At 43.5% G+C, this 12,210-nt stretch overlaps 1 protein-coding gene across 1 annotated transcript in view; it reads right to left on the bottom strand.

Moving 5' to 3' along the window:
* Window positions 1-1,111: 1,111 nt before the first annotated feature.
* Window positions 1,112-12,210, bottom strand: part of LOC140998388 (transcription factor HES-5-like) — a 17,209-nt gene continuing 6,110 nt past the window's right edge. Inside the window, exons 2-3 of the mRNA XM_073468662.1 lie at window positions 1,952-2,034; window positions 1,112-1,833 (exon numbers count right to left, since the gene is read on the bottom strand). Of these exons, the coding sequence (XP_073324763.1) occupies window positions 1,459-1,833; window positions 1,952-2,034 (458 nt within the window). The 3' untranslated portion in view covers window positions 1,112-1,458. The remainder of the gene's footprint in view (window positions 1,834-1,951; window positions 2,035-12,210) is intronic.

Below are 12,210 nucleotides of genomic sequence, written 5' to 3'. Positions count from 1 at the left end.
AGATGATTAGTCTCCTGTAGAGACAGATCAAGTTTACAGTAAATAACCAAAACCATCCTTGTTTGTGAGCTTTTTCTCTGAATGTGATGGTGGAAGAGTCTTTTATTAAAACATGAACATGTACGATGATATTACAGCTGTCTTCTGTGTTTATGATCTAGTGTTGGTCCTGAGTATCTCTATATTCCTTTCTGTTTCTATAAGTTGTGTTTGTCTTAAAGTGTTCCCCGCCTCAGAGGCCGAGCTGCTGATATCTTTTGAGTCCTGTAGGATTGTTTTGTAGACACCGGATGGAGCTGAGGGCCTTACTGCCACGAGGACAGAAGAGCTGCCTACTTTAAATAATGTTTAATATTTGAAAATATTTGAAAAATAGAAAAGAGAAACTCTAGTCTGACACTTTATTTCAGTGTTTTTTAAATTTATTCTTTTTTAAACACACATACACTCATGAGACTAATTCTGTATGAATACCAAAATATAAATAGATAAGCTAAAATATACAATGTACTAAAATGACAACAACAACAACAATAATAATAATAATAATAATGTTGTGGTTTTTAAGTAATTTTGTTTGTTTACCAAAAGTATGTTTGGGGCTCTGGATCTGTGCAGCCCTGCAGGAACATACTTAACCTGATGTTCAGTCTTGAAGGGTTGTAGGAAAATGTGATTATTGTTATTTAATATCTACATGTTTCCACTGACGTTGTCAGAATTAGTTTATTATGAAGTTCCATATTTATCTGTTGATGCTGTTTTTCTGTGAACATGTTGTTGTACATTTCTGGTTATGTGTTTAGTATTTAGCTTCATATGTGATATTTACCATCATACAGGAAACTGAATGTCTTTATATTTCATGTGGACAGACTTCCTGTTTCAGAGATCTTCTCACTGGAACAAACTATTTGTCTGATGAGGATAAAAATAATAAATGTTGTCTTTTCTTCACAAGACAAAGTGTCATTGTACAGATGTCACATTACTCAACACACACATATACACAGAATATATGATATTATTAGATATTATAGATCCTGCAGCAGCTCGACTGAAGCTGAAACTGCTGAAAAAACTTTCATCAAAAACAAGAAAAGAGAAAATATCAAGATAAAAAATGTTTATTGGACATTTCACATTCAGGATTTTTCCACAGGAAAGACTTTTTGTTCTCACATTAAATCAGTTTCAGAAGAGATCAGAGTGAACACACAGTGTCAACACTTCATCCCACAGCAGAGCACCTGAACAGCCTTTACAAAAGGCAGCCAGTCCACCAACACCACAGAGACACACTCACATGTAGACGTCTGTACAGACTCTGTTCAGAGGATTCATCAAGTCAGTAATTCAACAGAGCACAAACACCAGGACCGACTCTTCAACGTGAAGATCTGAGGTCATTTAAAGGGACAGGTGGAGGTCAGCCTCCATCACAGTGATCCACAGCTTCTACCACGGCCTCCACACGGCTCCGTCGGGGGCGGCCAGCTGCTTTGCTGCAGCCTGGACATGGCTGCGGGAGGACGGTGCCGGCGTCGGGCCGGCGTCCCGGCAGCAGAGGTCGGGCAGTGTCACTTCCTTCAGCGAGCTGGCGGACAGGAAGTGCAGCGTCTCCTTCCAGCAGTGGGAGTAGCCGTGGCTGTGGGCGCTCTGAGGCTGCAGCCGCTGCTTCAGGAACACCACCGTCGTCTCCAGGACGTCGGCCTTCTCCAGCTTGGCGTTGGGATCCCGTTTGTGAAACTCCTTCTCCAGCAGGACCTTGAGCTCCTCGATGCAGCTGTTGATGCGATCTCTGCGCATCTTCTCCACAACCGGTTTCCTCAGCTGGTGAAGACAACGGGAAGCTCGGTCAGGAACACAGCCAGTGAAGTGAAGCCACAGAGAAAAGCAGTACAGGTGTTCACACATGGTGTCATGAGAGTGAAGGGGGAGCAGGACTTACTTTGTGTCTGTCTCTGGTGGACAGCAGTGAGACAGGACAGTCTCTGGTGCTGCCGGGAGCCATTCTGGTGGAGTGCAGAGCTTCTGTAGGGGAGCAGAGGGAGCTGTGATGGACGCAGCAGCCCTCTCCTCTATTTATAGGCCCACATTAGCATCACAAAGCCATGAGTCCCAGGCACCATTAGCTTTCCCACACTCTGAGGCCAGTGGGCGGGCGAGGCCCACACAACAATAGGAGAGAGAGAGACAGAGAGAGAGTGAGACAGAGAGAGAGAGAGAGTGGGCTCAGACCTGCATAGTGAGCACAATGTCCTGAGCAAGAGTCAGACTGGTTTTACACCACAACACAGAACCAGCGACCACATCTACACCCTCCACACCCTCGTCCAGAAACACGTCCACTAGAACAAAAACACAATCTTCTCTTGTTTTGTAGATTTCAAGAAAGCATTCGACTCAATTTGGCATCATGGTCTGTTCCTGAAACTACTAGAAAAAGGTATTGGAGGAAAAACCTACGATATCATCAAAACAATGTACATAAATAATAAATGCGCTGTAAAAATTGGAATCATGGAAACAGACTTCTTCCCCCAAAGTAGAGGAGTGACGCAGGGCTGCAGTCTGAGCCCCACCCTGTTTAACATCTACATCCATGAATTGGCCAAATCCCTGGAAGAGTCCGATATCCCTGGTGTCACCCTCTCTGACAGAGAAGTCAAATGCTTACTATCTGCAGATGACCTAATACTGCTCGCTCCATCAAAGGAGGCTCTACAAAAGCAACTAGATCACCTGCAGAAGTTCTGTCAGACCTGGGCCCTGACCGTTAACCTGGAAAAGACAAAAGTCATGGTCTTCCAGAAACGACCTAAGAGTCAGAAAAACCAACACCGGTTCCACCTGGACTCTACAGACATAGAACACACACACAGCTACACATATTTAGGACTAAACATAACATCGACGGGAAATTTCAATCTGGCCATTAAAGATCTCCGAGACAAGAGCAGAAGAGCTTTCTGGACGATAAAAAATCCTCAAACAGACATACCTGTCAAAATCTGGATCAGAATATTTAAATCCATAACTGAACCAATCTTATTGTACGGCAGTGAAGTGTGGGGCCCTCTCATGAACCAAGACTTTGAAAAATGGGACAAACACCCAATGGAAAGCTGCACACAGAGATCTGCAAAGCTTCCTCAAAGTCCACAGGAACTCCCCCAACAACGGATGCACAGCTGAATTAGGCCAATTTCCCCTGTTGGATCCAAAAAAGAGCTATAAAATTCTACCAACACCTCAAAGCCAGCGAGCCCGGCTCCACCACTACAAAGCCCTACAATGCCAAGAGGAGAGCAAAGACAGGAGTCCCCTCAGCCAGCTGGTCCAGAGGCTCAGCTCCAACAGCACCAGGCACCAAGACCGCCCTCACACAATCCGGCCCCGCCAAATTATAGCAAAGAAAAAGACAATTACATCAACTATTGGACATCTACAACCAAAACCCAAAGCAAACTCCAATGCTGTTTGGCCCTAAACACACAATACTCCCTGCAGATTATCTGAGCTCTGTAACCGACCCGACACTGAGGAAAACGTTGACTATGTAGACTCAGCAGCCACAGCCGGGCCTGAGAGAGCGGCCGGCACAGACAGACGTGGCTGCCCAGAGAGGAGCGGCTGTGTCGGCTCGGTCCACACAGACACTTCCTGCTGCACTGACACATACACAGACATCAGAACCAGCTCTACACCAACATCACACACAGAAGCCCAAACTTCAGCAAACTCTCAGAGCAAGAAAACACTCAACATCTACTGGGAGAGAAAAGTGCCGCTGCTGCAGATGCAGCAGAATATGTGAAGCTGCCAACACCTGACATGATCTCCTCCTCATGAGTAGCTGCTCCTCACTGGGTCCTCACCTGCACACTGACACACACACACACACACACACACACACACACACACACACTTTACTTTCTTCTTTTATTTTTTATTTTTATTTATTTTTAATTATTATTAATTATTAATTATATATGTATTATTTGTTCTGTAATCCTTTGCTTTGGCAATATTGTATAAAACATTCATGTCAATAAAGCTCCCTTTGAATTGAATTGAGAGAGACACAGAGAGGAATCAGTGATCTCATGGTGAAGGTTCATTACATCAGGGCCACATCAGGGATGATAAACACAGACAGGTCAGACACTGACAGCAATAATTAAATTTAATCATTCATAATTTTACAACATCCTAAATGATTGTTTTGTTTATCAGAGCTACTGCCAGCTCCATGCAGTTAAAGTATCAGAAGTAAAAGTACACAAGTACTATCAGCTTCATGTAGTTAAAGCAGTAAAAGTACACACTCCTCCTCTGAGATGTATAAGGTATAAAGTATATAAAAGTATAAAGTAGGAGAAAATGAAAATACTTCAGTGAAGTAGAAGTACCTCATGATTATACAGTAATGGAGCTGCAGGTGGAGACAAAATACTTCACGTACATGAAGCTGATACTGTTACTTTAGTAATATTTTAAAGAATGAAGTACTTTTCCTTGTACTTTAGTATTTTAACTTTGTGATCCGTCCAGCTGTCTAAGTCTGATTGAAACATGTTGTTGAACCGATCTGTGCAGAAGTCTCATCTCCGATGAATGTTTGTGTGTTTGTGATGAAACGCTGAGCGCGGTGACGTATGCCCAGTTGCCCTGAGCGACGCAGGACACTCCTGACTCATCTGGACGTCTTCACGATGTTAATGACCACGAGAGAGTGTCAGGAGGCAGATGGTGCTGCTGGAGGGAAACCTCTACATCCTTTCTTCACTCTGCATTACTGAGCAGTGAGTCACCACACAACATGTAGATGGAAACACATTCCAACACACACACACACACACGCACACACACACACACGCACACACACACACACACACACCGAGCAACACGTCTTCAGTGTGAGGAATGTGTGAGAGCTGTGAGCGGCTCCTCGTTCCCACACTTCAGCATCATTGAGGGCAGCGGCCCACCCTCTGATCCTGCAGCCCGTCATTATGCTCCAGCCTCAATGGACCATCTGGACGGGTTAGGGCCCCCCCCCCCCCCCCCCCACAGTCAAGGTGCTCATCTACCTGAGTTCATCTGGCAACTTGGTCACCAGAATAAAAAGTTGGCAGTTGATGTTTCTGCAAACCACAGACACGTTCAAATATATACATGTCATATTCAAGTCAGAGACCACTGTTCAAGACTGTGTTCCAACATCTGGAAGCGTGAGAGACATTTTCCAGCTGTGTCTGTGGAGACAAATGGCTCTGAACACACCCACAATCCACTGGTTTGTATGTAAAGGGCCAGAATTTAGTTCAGTGTTGAGGAGATGACAGAAGTCAGTGTTTCCCCTACCGTTGTATGGGGGGGCGCCCCCCCTGAAAGTCAAGTTAATTTCATTTATATCACCAAATCACAACAGAAGTCATTTCAGGTCACTTTTCCCATAGAACAGGTCTGGACCGTGTTCTTTAATAAATAATGATGTCATTGATCTAATTTAAGCAGCGAGGATATTTCATTTCATTTTCTTCATCGTGGCGCATCTACGCTTCTCCTCCGCTCTCTGCTTTACGATGGGCGGAGCTTCGCACCGGCGTACACACAAACAAACACGTGAACACACACCTGCAGACAGACACGGAGAGAAGAGGACAACATGTCGCGTCGACCCCCACTGCCTGAAAAGCAGGCGAACATATCCGCGTTTTTTAAGCGCACTCAAAGTGATTCTGGCGAGGCAAACGTTAGCTCTGCTGCTAGTAGTAGCGAGAGTATCTCTGCCGCTGCGGGTTCAAGCACAGAGCAGAGTGCATCCATGGAGCAGAGCAGTAGCCCACCTGCTTCACCCCCGACAAGCAGCACAAGTCCAGTCACCATAGGCTGACAGGGTTCGACCCACCTTGGCTGTCAGAGAGGAAGTTTTCCTCCTGGCTGTACAAAACTGATATTGGTAAGTACGCAAAAAAGGAGAAACAAATAAAACACAGATAGATGGATAAATAAACAAAAGTAGATTAATAGTTGTAAATAGTTTTAATTGTATCTGTAATTTGTACAAAAAAGAAAGATATTGCAAAAGTAGTTGTAATTGTTGGAGAGAAAAGAGAAAAATATTGTCAAAGAGTGTTCAAAAGTATTGTTATTAAAATGATCCCTGTTTGTTAACTGTCAGCCTGTTTGGCCTGCCCCCCCCCCAACCTGTCAACCTAGGGGAAACACTGGAAGTGGTGAATGCTGTGAGTTCAGATATATACATATACCACTCTGAAACTCAGCGCTCAGCTTAACGACTCTGTACGGACACCCCCACACTCTGTAAGGACACTCCCACACTGTGTAAGGACACTCCCATACTGTGTAAGGACATTCCCACACTATGCACGGGCACTCCCACACAATGTACGGACACTCCCACACTATGCAAGGGCACTCCCACACAATGTACGGACACTCCCACACTGTGTAAGGACACTCCCATACTGTGTAAGGACATTCCCACACTATGCAAGGACACTCCCACACAATGTACGGATATTCCCACACTGTGTAAGGACACTCCCACACTGTGTAAGGACACTCCCACACTATGCAAGGACACTCCCACACTGTGTAAGGATACTCCCACCTCTTGGATGAGAGGTGAAATGTCTTCAACAAACTGAAACAAGTCCAGTTGACTATGATACAGCACTTAGAGGTACCAGGACCTGGATGACTGAGAACCTTCATCAACATACATATAGTGTATATACAGTTGCAATCAAAATTATTCAACCCCCATTGCATTTTAGGTTTATTGGCAAAATTGAAAATTTTTCAGGTGTTTCCATTAAACAAATTACACAAGAACAGTTTAAATAGTTAAATAAAACTAATATTACAAGGATTTTATCCAAATTCAACACTAAATCCTACTTTCAATGACGACTGCAGTCTCAAAAACATTCAACCTCCTGAATAGAATTCCTCATAAGAGACACATTTGCAAATCACGTGTGGTCTCAAGCACACCTGATGCAACCAACCAAGGGCTTCATTAGTTGCATCAGGTGTGATGAGATCGAACACCTCAAATACCTGGACTGTTGACGGTGACGTTTCATTGCATGTTAGAAATATGGCTGAGTCAAGAGAAATGTCCAAAACGTTCAGAGAAGAGATCACTGTCTTGCACAAACAAGGAAAAGGATACAAAAAGATAGCAAAGGCACTGAATGTTGCTAGAGATACAGCTGGAAGCATAGTTCTCAAGTTTAAAGTCAAAGGAACAGTGGCTACACTACCTGGACGTGGCAGAAGGAGGAAGCTATCAACGGCTGCCACCAGAGTCCTGAAGAGGCAGGTGGTCAAAAACCCTCGACTGACTGCAAAAGACCTGCAGCAAGACTCGGTGGCAGCAGGCACTGAGGTTTCAGCTCCAGAGTAAGGCGCATACTAAACGCTGAAGGGCTCCATGCTCGAACTCCAAGACGAACACCACTACTGACCCAAAAGCACAAGAAAAGTCGGCTCCAGTCTGCTCAAAACTATATAAATAAGCCAAAGAGGTTTTGGGATTCTGTCCTGTGGAGCGATGAAACAAAACTTTCGGGCCGATGGATCAGCGGTACGTCTGGAGGAGGAAGAATGAAGCATACGCTGAGAAGAACACCCTGCCTACAGGGAAGCATGGCGGTGGCTCAGTGATGCGCTGGGCTGCTTCGCTTCCTCTGGCACTGGAAACCTGCAGCGTGTGGAGGGCAAGATGGATTCAATCAAGTATCAGGAAATCCTGGGAGAAAATGTCATGCCGTCTGTGAGGAAGCTGAAGCTTGGGCGTCATTGGACCTTCCAACAGGACAATGATCCCAAGCATACCTCAAAGTCCACCAAGGCTTGGTTTCAGAAGAAGTCCTGGAAGATACTAGAGTGGCCATCACTGTCGCCTGACTTGAACCCCATTGAAAATCTCTGGTGGGATTTGAAAAAGGCGGTTGCAGCACGCAAACCCAAGAATAATAGGGAACTGACGGCCTTTGCCCCTGAGGAATGGGCTAAGATTCCTCAGGAACGCTGCCAGAAGCTGGTGTCTGGCTGTGCATCACGTTTGCAGCAGGTCGTAACAGCAAAAGGGCGCTCTACTAAGTACTGAAGACGCTTGTCATGAAGGGGTTAATTTTGAGACTGCAGTCGTCATTAAAAGTGGCATTTTGTGGTGAATTTGGAGAAACCACTTGTAATATTAGTTGTGTTGAGCTATTTAAATTGTTCTTGTTTGATTTGTTTATTGCAAACAGCTGCTAGTTTGCACATTTTGCCAATAAACCTAATTTGCAGTGGGGGTTGAATAATTTTGATTGCAACTGTACACACACACACACACACACACACACACACACACAAAATGTATATTTGAGTGAATATGACATTCAGCATGACTTGAGAGAGACAAAGTTTGTCTTCTCAGACCTTCAGAGTTGTTTGTGGAGGTTTTGTCAGGCGGTGGAGGCTCCAGCTGCTGCTCTCAGGACAAAGACACACTCACAAGTGTGTGTCCCAGTTTCACCCCCCGCTCTCCCAGCAGCTCTTACAGTTTGCTGTGTGTAAGTCGGCCGTATGGTAATAAGCAGCTTAACATTTCCATGTGAATATGGCAGCAGCGAGGCTTCGTGATGATACTAAAACTGCTGGATGTCTGACCGTTGAATCCGTGTTGATCTGTTTGCTGAACTCAACAATGAATATCAGCGGTGAGAACAAGTCTGAAGCACGCAAGCACACTTATTATTGTTGTGCTTCTATTCACCGGGCACAACAATGCATTCCTCCTCTTTATGTGCAGCCTGCTTCAGCCTCAGTCCAGTAACAATGAGAGGAGCTGCTCGGCTCCAACATCACACTTCACTGGACCCACAAACACACCAGCACCAGAACTGTGTGTGAACAGCTCCTCTCAGTGTGACACACAGCAGAAGTAATCAGATACTTTAGGGAGAGTAGTAACGCCTCAACGTTTAAAGAATTCCATTACAAATAAAAGTTCTGGTCAACGTTTTATTTCTGTAAATGTACAAAAATACTAACATTAAAATATACTTAAAGTATGAAAAGTAAAAGTACTCGTTATGTTTGCTACTGGACGATGATTATTGAGTTCATGTGTTCGTCACTTTTATGTTACAGCTGTTCATGTGGAGCTCGTTTAATGACTTTAACAATCGCTGCTGCTGGTTTAACCTGTGATAACACATCCTATCATATTTTGTATTGATAATCTAAATCAGCAAAGTAACTTCAGTAATCAAGAAAATGTTTACAATATTTACCTCTGAAAGGTCGTGGAAGTATAAAGTAGAATAAAATGGAAATACTCAGGTATCAGAACTGTACTCAAGCTGAGTTAATGTTTTTAGTTACTGTTCACTGATGCTGCAGCACAGAATTTAAAACATTCATGTATTTCATTATTAATCTCAATAACTGAATTATTACTGAACACAAAGATGATAAACAATGACAAACAAAAAGGTTATAACTGATCCATAAAACATTACATTATTAACTATCCATAAAGTAATCAGTTACATGTACAAGTAACTCAAAATAGTATATTAATTAGCATCAGTTAATGCAACACTTAATTATTAACTGCTCATGTTAACTAAGGTATTAAAAAGCATAAAAAGTAATTAAATGGGATATCTGTGACCTTCATGACGTAGGCTACATGCTAATTAACATCAACCATTAAGTGTTTTTATCAGAGCCTTAATGAACCTTACTAACCTTTTTAACAGTTACTTAATGCTTCAGCTCAGATCAGCTCAGCTCAGCTCAGATCAGCTCAGATCAGATCAGCTCAGCTCAGATCAGCTCAGATCAGATCAGATCAGCTCAGATCAGCTCAGATCAGATCAGATCAGCTCAGCTCAGCTCAGATCAGATCAGATCAGATCAGCTCAGATCAGCTCAGATCAGATCAGATCAGATCAGCTCAGCTCAGCTCAGATCAGATCAGATCAGATCAGATCAGCTCAGATCAGATCAGATCAGCTCAGCTCAGCTCAGATCAGATCAGATCAGATCAGATCAGCTCAGATCAGCTCAGATCAGATCAGCTCAGATCAGATCAGATCAGCTCAGATCAGATCAGCTCAGATCAGATCAGATCAGATCAGATCAGCTCAGATCAGATCAGATCAGATCAGCTCAGATCAGATCAGCTCAGATCAGATCAGATCAGATCAGATCAGATGTTTCTTTATTGATCCCTCTTGGGAGAAATTTGCAGGTGACACAGCAGCACAGAGGGAAATAAGACGCAGCACAAGAGTAAGTCTCAAAAAATAGAGACAATAATAAAGAAATATTAGAAGAATGAAATAACAATTTGAATAGAAACAGTCACAGAGTTTAAGCTGCAGCTGCCTCATTATTACAGATGTGTTCATTTTTCTTTTATCGTTTTAATTTTCTTTTTGTTGTTATGTAGTTTGACGGTCTGCTTTCTTTCTGCTGTCGACCTTTTCATGTGTAAAATTACGTCACTTTTTATTTCTGATCTTTATGTTTGGTTCTGTTTTATTGAACTTTGTCATTTGACTGGAAATGTTTGTCAAAAGTCTAAAATGATACTGAACCTGCTGACGACGGAGCAGATGTGTGATTTCACTTCCACTTCTGAACAATCGTCTTGTAACGTGTCACAAATGATCCTCTAAGGACGTCTCATCAGGATCCAGCAGTGGAAAATAAAATGATAATGTCCTCAAAACATCAGCAGTCTGATGTGACGTCTTCTTTTAGAGGTTTTATTTCAAGCATTCATGTGGATGAATCAGCACCTACAGACTCCTGAGATCATCCAGGCTGTGAGGGAAATGTGACGTGATGACCAGATGTGGACAGATGACCCTTTAATAAAAGTGAAACTCTTAAATAAAGCCAAAATAAATGAATCATTCTCTGAGCTCACTGTTTCATCTGACTGTTATAACGATGGTGTCACGTCTGTTCTGTCCCTGTGGTGTCTCAGTACAGGATTATTTGGTAACGAGGATGAATTAGTCTCCAGAATATTGTTTTATATTTTTACACTGCCTGGATTTAACAAAGCAAACAGGTCAGAACCTTCCACTGGATCATTACTGCAGGGATCAATATGTTTCAGCTGCAACATGTTATTGAACTAACTGAAGCAGTGAGGAGCTTCTCATGTCTGAAACAACCTGTCAGAAGACAAATCCTGTGGAACACGAAGCAAAGAAAACAACGAAGGAGATTATTGAAACTACTGAAACTGGGTTCAGAACCGTCCGGCACATTATTAACAGTGGTGAACGTCACCTTCCGGGAAGAAACGTGGTCGGAGAAACATGTTGAATGATCGTGATGGGAGATCAATTAAAGGTTCAATCAACAGTAGAACTCACGACTGTGTTTAATACGACTCATCGGGCTCAAACTGTGAAAGACTGGTTCAGGGAGCATGAGACATCATTGTCAGTCCCACAGAGTCTGGACCTGAACCCCACTGAGAGTCTTTACACAGCAATACACATTGTACACTGTACACAATACAAGATCTTAAAAAATTAATGCAACTCCGGACAGAAATAAATGTTGTCACACTGCATAAGATTATTAAAACGATGCTGCAGAGAATGATCGAAGCTAAAGACGTCCAACCGAATATCAGAGTGTGACTGACTTTGTCCGTCAGTGTCTGTGTGAGCGTGTGAACACAGTCTCAGACTGGATCCTGGACTGACCCTGGACTCTCTCTGTGGTTTCTGATGAAAGCATCATTAGTCTCATAGCGTCCACGTTTAGTACATGTTGTGTTCATCGTTGCATCGTATTCAGTTTGTACTTGCAGCGTAATGTGTCATAGAGAACACATCATTCCTCAGTTCTGTCTCACTTGACACCACATGTGGATTCTGTGTCTCAGTGTGCTGTAGAATAAACAATGTGATGTTTGAGGAGGCGAGCCTCAGAAGTTGGTCTCATAAATGCAGAGAGACCCTCAGCGGAGCCTCCAGGGAGCCTGAAGGAGAGACAGGAAGATGGACTCCACAGAACCGTCACTCAGCCGAACAACACACCCACCCAGGACTGTAACCTGGTCCACCGCTGAGCCTCCGTCGCTCCACCTGTCAGGCCTCTGGTGCTGCAGTGTTGGTGAGGCAGTGAGAGGAGGTGACTTCAGTC

Source organism: Pagrus major, chromosome 6 (genome assembly GCF_040436345.1).
Source record: "Pagrus major chromosome 6, Pma_NU_1.0".
Lineage (NCBI taxonomy): Eukaryota > Metazoa > Chordata > Actinopteri > Spariformes > Sparidae > Pagrus > Pagrus major.
The sequence above is the reverse complement of the archived record's forward strand: the minus strand, read 5'-3'. Positions and strand labels throughout refer to the sequence as shown.